Source organism: Gouania willdenowi, chromosome 5 (assembly GCF_900634775.1).
Source record: "Gouania willdenowi chromosome 5, fGouWil2.1, whole genome shotgun sequence".
In the NCBI taxonomy this organism is placed as follows: Eukaryota; Metazoa; Chordata; class Actinopteri; order Blenniiformes; family Gobiesocidae; genus Gouania; species Gouania willdenowi.
Window position 1 is genome coordinate 33,033,818 of NC_041048.1, and position 17,952 is coordinate 33,051,769.

Here is a 17,952-nt window from a genome sequence, read left to right on the forward strand (position 1 = left end):
GTTATTTGATCTGGGGGGTTGTGAGCTTTTCAATTGCAGAAAACAATGTGCGAGAGTTGACCTTTTTAGCAATAATTTTAGAAAAGTATTGCTGCCTCCCTTTGGACAAGCCATCATTGAATATACGCAGACTTATTGTGTACAGTCCTAGATGAATTTGAAGTCTTGTTGATCTCCATTTACGCTCAGCTCTCAATCTCAATCAGATTTCAAATTCTGTATTATGCAGGGTATCTCTTGTCATTATAGAAGTCGTCAGTTTTCTCAAGTATTTCAAGCTCCCTTCATCTCAAAGATTTGCTGACAATCCTAAAATGATTAAAAATCCACAGACTTTGACGTGCTTTAATTGTTTAACAGACTACTAAATGCTGCTCATTTTTCACTCTTGTTCCTAATAAATGTGTCTTTTCTTAGCTGAATAATTAAGGACAAAATACTGGCAAGGCAAGACAAATGTATTTGTATTGTGCATTTTATACACAAGGCATCTCATTGTGCTTGGCATCAAAAGTGATTTATATTAGAAGGCATTATTTAGACAGAAATTATGAAATCAAACAATTCAAGATTTGAGAACAGTAAGACAGACAATTTGTAAATATATCGTGTAGTAACAAACTGTCAGAACTCATCTTTTTTTAACTCTCTTTTGTAGTAGTTGTGTCTTTGTGTTTTCTGAACTTGATCAAAGTAAGTCATTTTTTTGGGAAAAAACACAACAAACCTTTTCTTTTTGGCTACAACATAGAAGACCACATAAGGAGCATTTTCAAACGACCCGCAACATTTGTGAAGCTGTCTCCTGGTGCAGAGCTTCATGTCCCCTGATAAGCCTGTTTCATTTGCCGATGTCTGTCCACATGTTTATGCTTCCATTCATCCACTCTTTTCAGAATATCCTTATCTTCTAAGGCTCTTATTAAACAAAGAATCGTAGCTCGAGTTGCTTGCTTCAGGGGACCATCTTGGATTATGTCGTCACCAGTTTACAAGATAGAGGAATTACGTAATTTGGAATTAAAATCTGAATAAACCAGCCTAATTTGGATTTAGGTTCCATTCGGGATGGCCATTTTAATTCGGAATTAGGTGTTTACAAGGTCATTTTTTATCTTTTTAAAGAGAATTTAACTTTCATTCTGAATTAAAGGGGAACTATTTAGTCAGAGCAGAGTAAGTTATAAAAGATGAATGCACCACCATGATCTAATTGATAATTGAACAGGAAAAATTTATCATTTTATTTTTAGTTTAAACTCGGTGAACACTCGTTAGTGGAATCGTATAAAAAAGAAAGTCTCCAAAGAAACACAGATGCTAATGGATGCTGGATTAAAGGTTTTAGGCACATTAGTATTCGCCACTGCTGATATATATTGATTGGAGTGGACTGTGAACATTACTACGACATGATGCTCTATTATACCCAAATTGATTGCATTCTGATCAATGACATTTACCCTCTCCCCTCTCAAAGAAAGCTCTGCCTTACAGCCTGTGTTGGGTCACCACAGGTAAAAAAGAAATAAGGTTGATGGGGCAGATGTTAAGAAAAAACAACTAAAGATTAAAGATGTCATTTTGATCCCCAACGATGTGTTTTCAGCTTTTTTTTAATTGGTACCGTCGTAATGTGTCCATAACAGTCCCACTATTACTGCAGGTCCCACATAATTTTTACCTTCTTACTAAACTCCAGTTAGGCAGTTGCCTGTCAGCCAGAAAAGATTGTCAGTCTGGACGATACGACTCTGTCTTCACAATCTCTCACTTTCCGCTTTGTCTAGGCTTGTTCCCTTTTTTATCATGTATTCCTTAACATACTGAAACCATCTTTCCCTAGGTCTCCCAGTTGGTCTTGTACCTTTCACTGCATAGTTATAAGCCACGGCGATGGGATGTTCTGGTGGTCTCCGTCTTACAAGCCCGAATCATCTGATTTGACTGTTTTTGATTTTGTCTGCAATTAGTATTATCTGCAGTCTCTTACATAAATCAACATTGCATATTTTGTGCATCCCAGTTACTCCGTTTATCATCCGGATTACCTTCATGTCTGTTACTGTTATTTTCTTCATGTTGTTCTTATTGATGTTCCATGTTTACCTTCCATAAAGCAGGATCGGGCATAATATTCCAGTGTGTATTATCTTTTTGGCTTTTACTGTCTTCGAGGAGCTTATAGAGTCCAAGTTATGTTTAAGCCCATGTTTCTTTAAGCATTCAAACCACATCGTAAGATGGTTCTGTAGGTCTTCCTCACTTCTATCCAACTGAGCAATGTCATCAGCGTATGCCAGGACATTGGTCCGTGGCTGAGTATCTGCTACCTTTTTAATGACAAGGTTTAAGTACATAATGAAAAGCAGAGGAAAAAGTATGCTACCTTGTCTCACTCCAGTTGTTCTCTCAAACCAGAGGTTTTCTCCCACTCCAGTAGAAACTGTACTCTGGCTTGTTTCATATGTGCTTATGATTGCTCTTCGGAGATGGTAAGGGACAGTAAATTGTTCCAGAATTTTCCACAGACTAGTTCTGGGGACTTTATCAAAGGCTTTTTCAAGATCTAAGAATGCCATGAAGAGTGTTTGGTTATACTCTCAAGTGATTGTCCAGTACTCCTGCCTGGTCTGAAACTCTGTTGCCATACTCCTAGTTAGCTTTTCATAGGTTTTCGCTACTATGGTTTAGTAGAGAGATTTCATAGGTTTTTGCTACTATGGTTTATGGTCTCCTTTGCTCTTGTATATAGGACGTATAACTGCTTTTCCCCATTCAGATGGTATTTTTCCTGACTGGTATGCCAGCGTGATAATATCACATAATACCTAATTTAGATTTGACAAGCACATCTTGGAATCAGTCTATTGAATCAAATGTAATTTATTGTCTATACAGTGTCTGTATTTATTAGTGGAAGACCTGTACAAAGCATGAGTAACTCTCTAACTCCATTCATTATGACCCTTTACCAATTCAACAAATTACTTTTGGCTGTAAAGTGATGTAGTAAAAAAAAAAAAAAACAACTTTAGCTTTACTTCACTAAATTTCAAAATTTTATAGGCCACACGATCCCCCTACAATGTGAAAAATTCCTGGTGAGAATCCTGTGATGGTTAATATGTCTAATTCTTAAACATCTTTCAGGGAGTGGGGAATTTAACTGGAAAGATGTGCCGTACAAAGAAAAACTTGAGTAACTAGATTTTTAATAAGATGTCTAATTCAAACAGAGGCTAAACAGCTTAAGCCTCCCCTCAGCAGGTTTGTGACATGCTGGTGCTTCATTTCCAGCACCGACACATGCTTACCTGGACTGATTGACTGCAGGTCTTCTAAAGCAGCCAGAAATCACACATCATTGGGCCCTCGTCACTCCTGCTCTGCAGGAACACTACAAAGAACTTCTGCTGCCAAGAGCAAAGTTGGTGTTGGAGGCGTTGGGTTGACTCTGGAAACCAGTGTAACTAGTTGTGCTCATGTTGGAAAGGCTCGTGAGCAGCAGTCAGCTCATGCCAACCTGTTTGTTTGCACTCAAAGCTTTCGGAGCGTGTGTTTGTGTGCAAGGACGTGCTTGTGGTTTTACTCCTCAGCCCAAGTGATTATTCATGTTCCTGTGGTCTGTGGAAACCTGCTGCCCACTCCCCCTCCTTCCAGCAAGTCTGTGGTTGTACGTGTACACCACCATAACCACCGACCCCCACCCCATCCCTCTACTCAAGCTGCTGCTAGCTGATGTCCATAACACTGCAGGCATAATGTGTGTTGGCTTGGACTCCAGATTGCATTTAAAATGTTGTCCAATGCTGTAAAAATTAAAATTTTTATGTAAAAATGCACACCTGGGATTAGACTGAATACAGTATACTGTTTTTGTACACTGATCCATGATTTTTTTTTAAAATTTTTTAAAAAAAGACCATAAATCATTGTAGAATAAACTGACATAAATCTTGGTTGAAAAGGTTTAAGCGACTTAATTTTTTATTATACAATTTATTTTTTTGTAGAAATCTCTTAAATTTGAATGAATTTTTATAAAATCAAAGTAAAAGCTGTACAGTACTAAAATGAGGTTCAGTGTGGATTGGCTGTCACTTACTCTGTAGCCAATCAGTGGTGGGCTGTTGGTGGGATATTGGCCATGGTTGCATGTTTTAGTTCAGAATTAGTTATTCCGAATTAAATTGTTTTTTGAGTTTACATGGAAATTGTAATTCCGAATTGAGGTTCACGTGAAAAACCGGTTTGTTCAGCTGTATTAATTTCCTCTTTCAATCCGGGGGTTGGGAAGGGTTCTAATAGGACAGGGGAGAACGTGACATATTCACGTCTATTGGGGAAAAAACACACATCATAAACCTTTTTTTTTTGTCGACTACAACATAAAAGACAAAATGAGAACTGTTTTCACTTTTATTGATCTGGTTTAATTATAGGAAATCAGAGAAATATTTATTAACCACAACTTTATGCAACTCATTATCAGATAAATGAAACAAGATTCAGCAACAGTAAAAACATTAATGGAGTTATTTTTGCTTTTCATGTGCTTTTTTTTAAGAAAATAATTTTATTTCAAATGAGGAAATAAATGAATTACATACAATAACACTAGCAATCCACATGCACAGATATATTCCATAAAATATCAGCTCATAAACTCTGAGTCAGCAGCTATGGTAGCCTTTTTAAATGTGTCTTGTGTATTAACATTTATTTGTGTTTGTAAGGGACCTGTTTACACTAAGTTGTGATTTTTTTTCATTCATAGTTTTTATTTATCATGATTTTTATCATTATCGTGATAAATACTAGAAATGATCGGGATAATTTTTTTTTCGCCTATCCCTACTCCAAAGATTTTCTATGGGGTTGAGATCTGGAGACTGGCTCGGCCACTCCAGGACCTTGAAATGCTTCTTACGAAGCCACTCCTTCGTTGCCCTGGCGGTGTGTTTGGGATCATTGTCGTGCTGAAAGACCCAGCCACGTTTCATCTTCAATGCCCTTGCTGATGGAAGGAGGTTTTCACTCAAAATCTCACGATACATGGCGTCATTCATTCTTTAATTTACACAGATCAGTCGTCCTGGTCCCTTTTCAGAGAAACAGCCCCAGAGCATGATGTTACCGCCCCCATGCTTTACAGTATTTATGGTGTTCTTTCTCCTCCAAACACAACGAGTTGAGTTTTTACCAAAAAGTTCCATTTTGGTTTCATCTGACCATATGACATTCGCCCAATCCTCTTCTGGATCATCCAAATGCTCTCTAGCAAACTTCAGACATGCCCGGACATGTACTGGCTTAAGCAGGGGGGACACGTCTGGCACTACAGGATTGGAGTCCTGACGGCGCAGTGCGCTACTGATGGTAGCCTTTGTTCCTTTGGTCCCAGCTCTTTGCAGGTCATTCACTAGGTCCCCCTATGTGGTTCTGGGATTTTTGCTCACCGTTCTTGTGATCATTTTGACCCTGCGGGGTGAGATCTTGCGTGGAGCCCCAGATCGAGGGAGATTATCACTGGTCTTGTATGTCTTCCATTTTCTAAAAATTGCTCCCACAGTTAATTTCTTCACACCAAGCTGCTTACCTATTGCAGATTCAGTCTTCCCAGCCTGGTGCAGGTCTACAATTTTGTTTCTGGTGTCCTTTGACAGCTCTTTGGTCTTGGTTATAGTGGAGTTTGGAGTCTGACTGAGGTTGTGGATAGGTGTGTTTTATACTGATAAGGAGTTTAAACAGGTGCCATTAATACAGGTAATGAGTGGAGTGCATGTTTGTAGGTGTTCAAATACTTATTTTACCAAGGGATTTACCAATTAATTCATTAAAAATCCTACAATGTAATTTTCTGGATTTTTTTTATAGTTGAGGTATACCTATGATGAAAATTACAGGCCTCTCTCATCTTTTTAAGTGGGAGAACTTTGGCAAGACAGTTCACCCACATTGCCTCGTATGAATATAGTGTGTGAGTGTTGGTGGTGGTCGGAGGGACCGATGGCGTCAGTCTGCCCCAGGGCAGCTGTGGCTACAATAGTAGCTTACCACCACTAAGTGTGGAGTGAAAGAATAATGCCTTAATTCTGTAAGGTGCTTTGAGTGTCTATGAAGTGCTATATAAAATCATTGCATTATTATTATTATATCCATGTCTTTTAAGTCTCTTATTAAATAAATACCGTATTTTTCGGACTATAAGGCGCACCGGATTATAAGACGCACTATCAATGAATGGGTCTGACTGGGTCTATTTTCATACATAAGGCGCACCGGACTATGAGGTGCACCGATTTGTTATTATTATTATTATTAAGATGCATTAAGCGAAACAAAATAGTCTGATAAGTCAAACTTTATTCAACTCATTAACAATAACTCAACATTGTTCAGGTTTAACACATAAAATACAGAACAATACTCACTTTTTCAGTATGTTGAAGCACAGTACAGGTACATATCACTCCATGAAGCGCCTGACTACGGTAGCCCTAAAATGCCAAAAATCCATCAAGCAGTGCAGCTTCATAGTTTACCAAAGTTGTACTCAAACATTTTGACATATTAATTTCATACATAAGGCGCACCTGATTATAAGGTGCACTGTCGATTTGTGAGAAAATTAAAGGATTTTAAGTGCGTCTTATAGTCCGAAAAATACGGTAGTCTCGGCTCTTGTCCGGGCGGCCATCTCCATCTCCGTGTCATCACCAGCGCGGCTAGTCGCACATGCGCAGAGTGACCGGAATTTATTTAAAGTGGTTTTAAGAGTTTACAAGAAAGAGGAATATTTAATTCAGAATTTAAATCGGATTAAACCAGCCACCTCATTTGGATTTAAGTTTTCATTCAGACTTAAATTTGCGTTTACATGGTCAGTTTAAAGAGGATTTACCTTTTTATTTTAAATTAAAGAGGAATTAAAACCTTCATGTATACATGGCCACTAACTGTTACAGTCAATAGTGGCGACTTCAGGCAGGAGCGCCAAGGCGATTATTGGTCGATCTATTACTTAATCATACATACTTTTATTAGTTGTTTTTTAGAGTGAAATGTTTAAGTCTTGATCAAGTGATATTAATCAAACCATGAACAATAGTAACCGTAGGCATTTAAAAAAACTGAGCCATTTAATTTTAACCAGTGGGTTACAGAAATTTTAACCTTAGACATAATATTTTTCTACATTGGAACAAAAAATATATATAAGACCCTGAAAAATAACCTCAATAAAACCAATAAAAACAAATTAGGTACGGCGTGCTTGTATTGTAGATTTTAAATGCAGGCCGGTATAATTCAATGCTTGGGGGCACACTTTAAATGTGGAAAGGGTTAAATGATGCGTACACTTCCCTAATGACCCATTACTTTCAGAGATTGCAGCCTATTTAATAATAATGTGGCTGGAAATCCCTAAACTTTGAGGATAATTATCAGTAATTTTAAAGGAATTTGTGGATGTTATTGCAAGACATTGTAGGTTTTAATTTAAGTGTTTTTTTTTTTGTTTTTTTTAAGTTTAAGGAAATTATTAGTAATTTTTCCTTCCTGTACAGCACTGTAACTTGTACTTAATCTCTATCTGTCTCATAAACCTTTGATATATTTTAAGTTGATAATGTTTGGTGATTGGATAAAAGTCCATCTTCACAAAAACGTTCTATACTTTTATTTTATTTAGAAACAACTGTATATTTTTGAAATACTGGAACACTTTAGAGTTCTTTACTGCATGTTGAATATGAGAAAAATTTAGTCTAATCCCCTGTTATCCCTGTGGGCCAGTATCAGCTGTTTCATGGCCCTGCAGGGAGCTGCAACCTGGTGTTGGAAATATGTCCACCACCCCTCTTTTATATAATGTCACATTTGATTGTGCATGTGATTGGCTGTGGAGACTAGGGCTGAACAATTTTGGAAAATAATGTAATTGCAATTTTTTTTCCTCAATATTGCGATTGCGATTTAATATGCGATTATTTTTTCAAGGGCCTCTTGTCATGTATTTTTCAATGAATGCAATAAATCAATCTTTTTCATAATAAACAATTTCAGATTTATTTAAACTTTAAATAAATATAAAATATAAATGTTAAAGCACAGATTACAACAATAAAGCAAACAAATCTGTGGCTTTGCCTCTTCAACATTAGGGATGAGTATACTAATACTCTTATTGATCCGGTACTTTATCGATACCTTACTTTTTTAAGTCAATGGAAAAACCCAAAATAACAACACAAAAAACCCCCCCAAAAAAACAAATAATGAACATCAATCTGTTCATTTTTGAACATGTTTAACAATATGGCACTCAATAAATAGTTCTAAATAAAACACTATCAATGTATAAATAAAACAGTAAAAAATACTGTATAAATATTTTTTCATATTAACAAAACACTTACCCAACTATCTAAACAATACACATATTCAAATCAAGCATATTAAACAACTTAACAATAAAAAATTGTGCTAAAGGAGAATTAGTGAGCTGCGCATTTGATAGTTGCGGCTGCACTGGCTCGTGACAACAAGGGTAACTATGTTGACTTACCCCTGATTTACCATATTAACTCGCAACGTTTTAGCTGTAAAATAATATATGATCGCAAGTCACTACTCTAACTAAACTTTGCCGAGGCACGGTATCGACCGATGTGCGGGGAGACCTACTAATGCTACGACCCAGCGGCCCACGAAGCAGAGGGTTTTCCTGCCAGAGCTCGCCACCACTGGAGCAGACGAAGGCGGCGCGACAGACGGCAGAAGCGTGGCTGCCACGGAGGACTATCGGCTAGGCTAAAGGCTAAGCCATGGAGAACCCCGCACGGTGCACACACTCAACTCATCTGCTGCTCTGGTTCTGCAGCGGCACTCACTTTTCTGACTCAAAATCACAATAGCCGCTTAAATGGCCATGTGTTTTACTGTAATGTGCAGTTTTTTGGCTGAAAACAATAAATGTATATAACGTGTACAGACGTGCCTACTTATGAAGCGAGGCGAAGAGGCGAGCACTGTCTACAGTAGCCCCTCTCATCAGTCAGCTCCGCATGTGGGTTCTTAAGGAGGACTGACAGTCTGCACGGCAGTATCAATGATTGTCTGAGGCTTGAGGATTAACGCCACCTAAAAATACCGGTAATAGGGCCAATAAGGATGTAGCTTGTCGGTTCAAAAAAACAATAAATAAATAAAAAATCGCAGCCTTTGCGATTAGAAAATTGCGTTTCATGATATCGCGAGAATATCAAAGCAAATGCGATTAATCGTTCAGCCTCAGTGGAGACTGTAACAAATGTGCTTCACTTTTTGGTTTGACTGATTTTATTGGATCTTTATTGAATGGAAGTTATAGGATGGATAAGTGGCTCTACACTGAGAACTTATGAACGTTTGTCCAGTGTCGAGTCTAGTCTTCTTCACCTGGAATTATGTCCTGCTTCATTCATCACAAAAGAATATTCTTTACATATAGAACACAGCTGCAGTCAGAATGTATTCACATAATGTTGCTTAACTTCTTTTTAAGGATTGTTGATTGATCATTTGTGATGTTAAAAATGTTTGAGTAACTTTAGAGCAGGGCTCACCAACCTTTCTGAAAGTATGAGCTACTTCAAAGGTACTGAATAATCTGAAGGCACATCAGTTTGATGTACACTTCTTCAATACTAAATTTTCACGGTTTCACTTTAATTATTGGGCAAGATAATTAGGAAAACTAGCAGTAACTTAAAAAGGTGGAGCATGTTTCAACATGAAACACTTTTTTTCTTAATTCATGCAATTTCGTATTCATTCCATTTCATAGGAAATCGTCATGTTCTTATTTTACTAGCCATAAACAAGCAACTTTTTAAACTAATCATAAAACATGTAGCGTTTTGTACAATTGAACAGTTTTGTAATATTTTTAAAAAATCCACAATTTATCACAATCTGTAGCTTATTTAACAAAGGCCTATCTGCAACACTGAAACAAATTTGTCTCATAGTCTTAGTGAAAATAAAACATTTAAACATTTCAATTTAATACAAAACGTGTCAAGTGCAGTGTGTACTCTGTCACCTGTATTTATCTTTGCGAGTTTGAAGCCTGGCAAGGAAATCAGATTTTAGACGAAGCTTATTGGTAACTTGTGCTGTTGTTAGAAAAGGCCTGAGGGCACCGATTATGGTCCATGCGGGCTACCTGGTGCCCGCGGCACCTTGTTGGTTACCCCTGATCTAACATGTATTATCTCACAGTTCAAATCCACAGAAGCACCAAAAACAGCTGCTCACTCCGTGAAGACCCCGGTCAAAGAATCCAGTCTTTGCACTGAATCGGAACACACAAACGCCTTGTGTGCATTAACCCAAATCTTGTGTTCTCTGAGAGGCTGCTGCTACTTATTATTAGAAGTTGTAAATGAACAAATTAGTGCACTAGTGCCCCCTCAAATTGAGATCGGAAGCTGAATTGTTCGGTTTCACTTCTGGTATACGAGACAGTGCCGTTATTCATTTATTAGATCTTGCTGCCCCACGAGCGCTATTGACACAATGCCTCTGCGATTGACCGGTAGATTGCAATTGATGTGTTGGGCACCACTGGTCTATACCTTATCTGATGACACCAGGTGCTGCCTGATCAGTCAGAAAATTCACAAAAATTTAATTGATTTCAATAAAATAAAACTAAAGTTGTATATTATGCTCTTATAAAACAGTTGACTTTTTTGCAAATACTAGTTGGAGTATTTAATGGCCTTCTCTGGTATGGATCGCTCTCAATATGTTTAAGGAGAATGATCAATATTATGGTTGTATTTAGGGGTCTATTCTCCCGTCCGGACTTAAACGCTTTTTTGCACGCCTGCAGTTATGCACTTCTCTTCAACGCGTATTCTCTGGTCCAGGCTGCTGACACGCCCACCGCACGTAAGGAGCCAAAAAGCGCGTATGTGTGAATGAAGGCGGGCTGAAGAAAAGGAGGTGGTGGTCATTTTTTTGGGCTGTCTAGAAATCACGGAACATGGAGTTTTCCCAACACTTGTAAATGTCATTGAAATCTGTGAAAATGATAAAGTTCACTTTTAATTTGAAACGTCTTCATTGATAAACAATGTAACAAGTTGATTTGATCAGATTATTGATCAGATTATTGCAATGTGACTGAGGATCGGCCACATTCTGTCCGAGTCACAGTTAAAATCTTTCTCCATCATTATCATCATTGCTGTAAAGCGTGACTGAGTTAGATGTGCTGGAGATATCAGGAAATAACGTGGTCGCAGAGCGTCCTGCTTTAATACAGAGGGATGTTTGCAGTGAAACAGAACTATTGGCTTCCATAGTATGCAGTTTTAAATATAAATAGTTTAAAGCGACCTGAGCTGAGCCTCATTAAGATGTGTGGGAACAGTTTTTGGTCCATCCTCATCTACATATGACGGCTTGTTTCGCGTGGATCAAACTGCGACTTTTTGTTGGACATAGTATGAAAATAGTTGAATCACTGTGACCAACGTGGACAGAAGTCTGTCAGTTTGAATTAATCATGTAGCAGCAGCTGAGTGATCACAGCTGCTGCTGCACGACACACGAGTCCGTGTGGCTTCAAATGTAACTAAGTCCATATTTCTAGTGCAATATAATGTTTCACCTTATCGGGACACTGCACTTATTCCACGGTTAGAAGCGCATAAGAGGAAAAGGACGGAGAATGCGCGTAAAGCCAGATTTGAATGGGAACACCCACATTTCAGGGACACTCAGCCCACAGTGCATAACTGGGATGAAGGCACGCAGCGACTGACTTAAGTACAGGGGGAGAATAGCACACAGTCAAAAACAGGCTTTTTGGACATACGCACATGGGAGAATAGAGCCCTAAATGAGTAACAGAAGGTGCTGTGAGTTCATCTGAATCCAAATGTGAAAGTGGGGCCAACACTGCCATAATCAGATTAGAGCACTAAAGTGACGTTGTGCAAAGGCAGCCACCAGATAATGAGATTATCATAGAAACCAGTGCTCTAACTCCTTGGTCTGTGGAAACACCTTTCCCTCCTCAGGCCTCCACTCCCTCCTTTAGCACTTTGAGACGTTGACTACGTTGTTGTTGTTGGGCCAAATGCAACTCATGGTTTCTCTGTGAGAAGGCTAATCCATGTTTTACCTCACATCTCCTCAACAGGAAACCCAGGATCAACTCCCAGCTGGTGGCCCAGCAGGTGGCCCAGCAGTTTCCAATGCCTCCCCCGCCCAAGAAGGAGCGAAGAGAAAGGAGTGAGCGCTCAGACAGAGAGCGTCTGGATGGAGATGGAGAGCGAGCCAATGGAGAGGGTCGCCCTGAGGACGAGCGTCCTGAGATGGTGAGGTCGGAGGTCGACGCAGTAGAGAAGGAGAAGATTGAAATTGAGCAGCCAATCAAAGACAAACCTGACAGAGAGAAGGACGTCATTCCCGCCGTCACAAAGAAACCCAGCATCAAAAAGAGCAGGTCAGTCAATGTGATGTGAAGGAATGTTGGATTAAAGCAGGATTAGATTAGACTCTCAACATCTATCTCCAATACAGAAGGGATTTAAACATGTGATCATCTCAGATTCTGTCTCTGTCATTTCCATTGATGCGCACTATGGTTTATTCTTCTCTCAGTGGGAGTGAGTGATCTATAAAGTAAGTGATTGTTTTATTTGTAAAGCGCATTTCACCGATGAAATCACAGTGCTGTACAAAACAAAGGTGAATTTAAAACAACAGAAGCAACATCATAAAAAGATAACAAAAGTAAAAAAATCATTCACCAAAAGCTTTTTGGAAGTCAAGTTCACAGAGGGAATGGTGCAAGTCATTGCAGAGTCTGGGGGCTACAGCCTGGAACGCCAGGTGTTCTGGATTTTAAAATGAATTTTAGGGATCTTTAGGAGACCCTGGCCTGACTCACTCGGCTCACCCATACGTTGTCACACATTTACTTTAGATCTCAGTTGTTCCTTAATGAATCCAGTCACACCTGTGATACCATGATGTCAACCACAGTCTGTCATATATGGAGCTCTTAAACTGAACTGAGTAACGCTTAGTCACACCTCTCCACAGGCAAAGAGGCGTCTACATATACCATGTCTGTATTGGGCCAATAATATCATGAATTACTAATCAGAAACATGGATTTGCCTTAATACAGGGTCTCCACAGCCATGAAATTCCTGGAAAAGTTATGGAATTTGAAAAACTGATTTTCCAGTCTTGAAAAGTCATAAAATATTTGAACTGTTTTGGAAATATAGCCTATTTTAATTTAATGTTTGAAATATGATAAATAACATAGATGTTAGGTGCTATATCAAATTGAAAGTGCTGCATAATTACGCGGAAATCACAAATTCACTCTCCGCCTCATTTAGAAAACTGTGCGTAGGTAAGATCATCTCAGCTGGCGTACGCTAAAAACCAGGAAATGCACACGCAAAAGCAAGTTCATTTTGTCTTTTTTCAAATATGTTAAGGTTTTATTTATTCTGACAACTTTTTTCAGGAAATGTAATTTGAAGTGTACTTTGAGGGAACATTTTTACTCTCCCACAAATAAGACACTTTTCCCCAGAGACCATGGGGCGAGAGGGAACGATTAAGGTCAGCCTTGCCGAACTCTCAAGTTGGCCACGCCCAGGAAGAACTCATAAAAACAATTGAAAGTGATCAGTACAGGCCTCTGAGGAAGACTGACATTTGCCAGGCGAAACATGTCAGGAGATTGAAGTACATTTCCTGAAAAAAAGTTGTCTGAATAAATGAAACCTTATTAAATTACAGATGTGCCTTTTTATATTAAATAGGTCTTTGCGCTTGGAAACAGTGGCAGTGATGCTAAATGTGACAATTATTGCAAACTGTGGCAAATTGTGTGTATAATTCAGCAGCTATTGAATTATTTAATAATTATTATGGGTAGATCAGCTGTGGGCCGGACCAAGATCAACTGCCTTACATCATACTGAAACTGTCACACTGTCATTGAACAATTAAGTCTATCCTGCCTGCACTGTAAACATAAAAAGTAGGCTTTATATTAAAAATAAAATGCAAACTAATTGTTTTAACAAAAACAACAAATTTATGATGTTGACTTAAATCATTTATCAAATCTAATTGATCTAAGTAAAATTTATGTTGACCTATTAAGTCAACTTTTACAGTGTAACAGCATATTTAAAATACATCCTCCTGAAAAACAGCTCAAGCATTCTACAGGATGTCCATGTTTTTACATGGAATGAGTTGTGAGAGTAGGAATTGACTGCCACAAAAATACCAAAAAGAACTACAGTAACCATTGTTATTATTGTTTGGATTTATTTACACGCACACAAAAGGGGTGATTTTCAGTGGTTTGCATTTCATGATTTAATAAACTGTTAGGAATGATGATGATGTCAGTGTGCTCATTAAACTAAATATCTGTGTCTCTTTGTGTGGTTGACCCCAGACCCAAATCAGACAACCATCAGGGTCCCCCGAGTGACAAACACAGCATACAGTCTGGCAAGTCAACAACAAAGACCAACAAGAACGCTCACATTTTTAGGTAAGTACCACACATACAACCCCCCCATGTGCGTCACTCCTCCCCCCGCCTGTGAAGAGATGCTTTCACTTCAGTCACTAAAACAAAAACACACAGGACAGATTTAGTGATGATTCACAGGTGATCTTTTACACTAAACGCCCACACTCACTTGTGACGCACTTGTTATGTCTGTTTGTTGGTCACTCCATGAAATGAGCAATTTGGTGTAGCCTCCCCCGCAGAGCTGGAATCCCCCCTTTGGTAAAGCTGAGACACACACACGGCGCATGTTTGTGCTGTTTGCTAATAATAATAATAATAACTAGAATATTTGCATTTCCTGAAGAACATGCAAGTGAGGATGCTGGTGCTGGTCCGCATCATTGAACACTGCATTAGCCTAGCATTAACATTAGCATTAGCTAGTATTACCAGTCAATGCCTGATCATTTCGGATCCTTTTAACGCATACGCGAAATGCGTCTACATCCGGTCGACCCATGGCTGTTTGTGTACTATTTAAAAGGTTTAAAACCTACTATTGAAAAAGAATTAGACATGTATGTTTTGAGTTAATTCCGATATGTTTTGGTTTGAATTTTTTTGGGGGGTTTGGTTTTGATTGTCAATGGCGTGTATTGTTTTTTGAGCCGTTTTTGTATATATCGTCTTGCTGTGGTTTTTCCTTGTCTTTTTTTTTTTTTTTTAATTAACAATTAAAAATACCACACCAACGGTCACATATTTACATGTGTACTACAAAAATAATTAACACTTGTTGTATGGTTAGGAAGTGGAAGGAAGTGACGTAGTCTACGCTCATGCGTTGAAAGGATCAGGCCCGTGAAAGGTTCGGGAACTGACATTAGCATTAACCTAGCAATAGTATTAGCCTAGCATTAGCATTAACTACCAATAACTAGGATTAGCCCAGCATTAGCCATCAGACAGCTGAATATTTTAAAAGGTCAATGGTTGAAATCCATCAAAGAATTGCTAAACAGCTGAAGTTCAAAGTTGAAGCCGTTTAATCTTAAAACGAATGAATGAAAAAAGTTACAAAACACAAATGTTCAAGCAACCCTCTGCTGAATTTTTGACACTTCTAATATATTAAATGTCAAAATTGGTCAAACGCTTAAGAAGTTAAAACGTGCCAAATTTCTATAATGGAAGAAAAAAAAACGATAACAATTGTGAGGATTCCTCTTGTGTCATCACTAATCACTAATAATAATTCTGTGTTCTTTTCCTTGTTGTGTGGCGGCTCCTCAGGCCCAAACTGAAGAACATTGACCGCAGCACGGCCCAACAGCTGGCCATCACTGTGGGCAACGTGACGGTGATCATAACAGACTTTAAGGAGAAGACGCGTTCGTCCTCGACGTCCTCGTCCACCATCACGTCCAGCGCAGGTTCTGAACAGCAGCACCAGAGCTCGGGCTCAGAAAGCATGGACAAGGGCTCGTCACGGGCCTCCACTCCCAAAGGAGATCTCTCTGTGGCGCACGACGAGTCCTTCTAAGGCTTCTCATCTTCTTCCTCGTGCCCCCCTAGCCATGATCTAAAAAAAATACCCGTCCTTCCCCACCACCCCCTCCTCCCCTCAACAACCCACCTTTGGACACTATCTATGGATCCCAGAACTAAAGGGGAGACATTTCCCTCCATTCCATGATGCCTCCCCCAGGATGCTGAAGCAGCCGGCTGGCTGTGAGGTACAGCGCGATGCAGCTGTTGGGGGAGTTGGGTTGGGGGGGTCAATTTGGAGTTAGGCTGACCCACCCCGACACACACACATGCACACACCCACACACCAAACAAACCCACGGCCTGTCCTGCCGTAGCACCCAGACACTTGTATGTATTGTTTTATATTTTTACGTGGATGTGAGGCAAAGTCGACTTTTTTTGGGGGGTTTTGTTTAATTTTTGTAAAGAAGAATTCACCGCTGGGCACGACATCCAACATCCTTATTTATTACCTGTGGCACCTGCCTGTATACTTTGATATTCTCTTGTTTCTGTTGAAGCTTCTCTGACTCTGCATTCCCTCGGCGTTCCTCAGCGTTTTCATCACAGTTGGAAACCGATAGGACAACACACACTTTAACGCACACACTGGTGCTAGACTCACTGTGAAGCGCTTGTTCTGCCGACCTGGGATTCACTCGTGACGAGGTGCTGATGGAACAAGCGAGAGGAGCCGCTCTGGGTGTTTCTCCACATCAGACCCTCATCTGAGGATTAATACTGGTTAATACTTGTTAATACCGGTTCTGCTTGGTTATTCTAGAGTTGCTCCAGCAGGTCACTCATCAGATATCCTGTCCTCTCCCTGTACAGCGTCCACCATTTGTGTAAAACACTAAAAGCTCTCGATATTTTTTGCTTTTTTCTAACTTTCCGCTCTGGAGCTGTAGCGTTGTTTTGTTTAGTTTTCCGACTGAAGGAAGCTTCCACACAGTTCCATGGTCTAACCATATCCGACTATAAAATAGAGCTCTTTTTTTTCTAAGCTGCTGTGGATTATGTTCACTTTTCCTTCTCTCTAGTCCAGAATATGACACAAACAATTCACAAAAAATCCTTCTTTAGCTTATTTTAATTTTGTTTTATTTAAGACTCCTGTTGTTGAAGGCAAGACACACATTTTTGCAGTAGTAGATAGAAATCAACTTTCAGTTTTTCTAATGGCAAGGTTTATTTAAAGGTTTTAATTCACTTATCTGATGCGAGACAAACATAATTTCCTTTAAGCTGTAAGAAATTGTATAAAGAATAAATGTGTATATGATATCTTAGTTTTATTTATTGAAGGACCAAAGGAATTTCATATTGACATGACACATAGACAGATGAATAACAATTTGAAATGCAAATATCTAATGTGTGAGATGAATAACCGTTTAAATAAAGACTAATATAATCTATGTAAGCCGTGTTCCTTTTGTCCTCACGTCTCTGCGCGTGGCTGAAAGGATGCAGATACCACAGCACTCAGTCTGAGCGGCATCTATTTCAGTAAACACTCCCCCTTATATAAAAAGGCTTTTTTGGATGCGATGGAGTGTAATTCTCACACATATAGGGATGATAATCATGAGTGTGTTGGAAGCAATGTTTCAAGACCAGGAGATTTTTTTTGTTCTTGTTTTCTAAGGCAGGGGTTCTCAACCTTGGGTCGGGACCCTATTTGGGTTTGCGAGACACTGGGAGGGGATTGCCAGATGCCTTAAAAAAACTAAGAATATTTTCTGAAGAATTTGAACTCATTTGTGCTTATTTTTACCATTTTTCTGCAACTCCACCAAACTTGTATAACCCAAACAAACTTAAAACCATATTTTAACCTGTTTTAATCACTT

The 17,952-nt window shown here is 39.0% G+C and overlaps 2 protein-coding genes across 3 annotated transcripts in view; both read left to right on the forward strand.

Annotated features, from left to right (window-relative positions):
• The window catches only part of rybpb (RING1 and YY1 binding protein b), a 42,519-nt gene extending 24,674 nt beyond the window's left edge, over positions 1-17,845 (forward strand). The window contains exons 3-5 of the mRNA XM_028448159.1: positions 12,206-12,511; positions 14,504-14,602; positions 15,860-17,845. Coding sequence (XP_028303960.1) covers positions 12,206-12,511; positions 14,504-14,602; positions 15,860-16,109 — 655 coding nt within the window. The 3' untranslated portion in view covers positions 16,110-17,845. The remainder of the gene's footprint in view (positions 1-12,205; positions 12,512-14,503; positions 14,603-15,859) is intronic.
• LOC114464078 (hydroperoxide isomerase ALOXE3-like) overlaps positions 1-17,952 on the forward strand; it is a 1,091,527-nt gene that overhangs the window by 959,101 nt on the left and 114,474 nt on the right. The window lies entirely within an intron of this gene.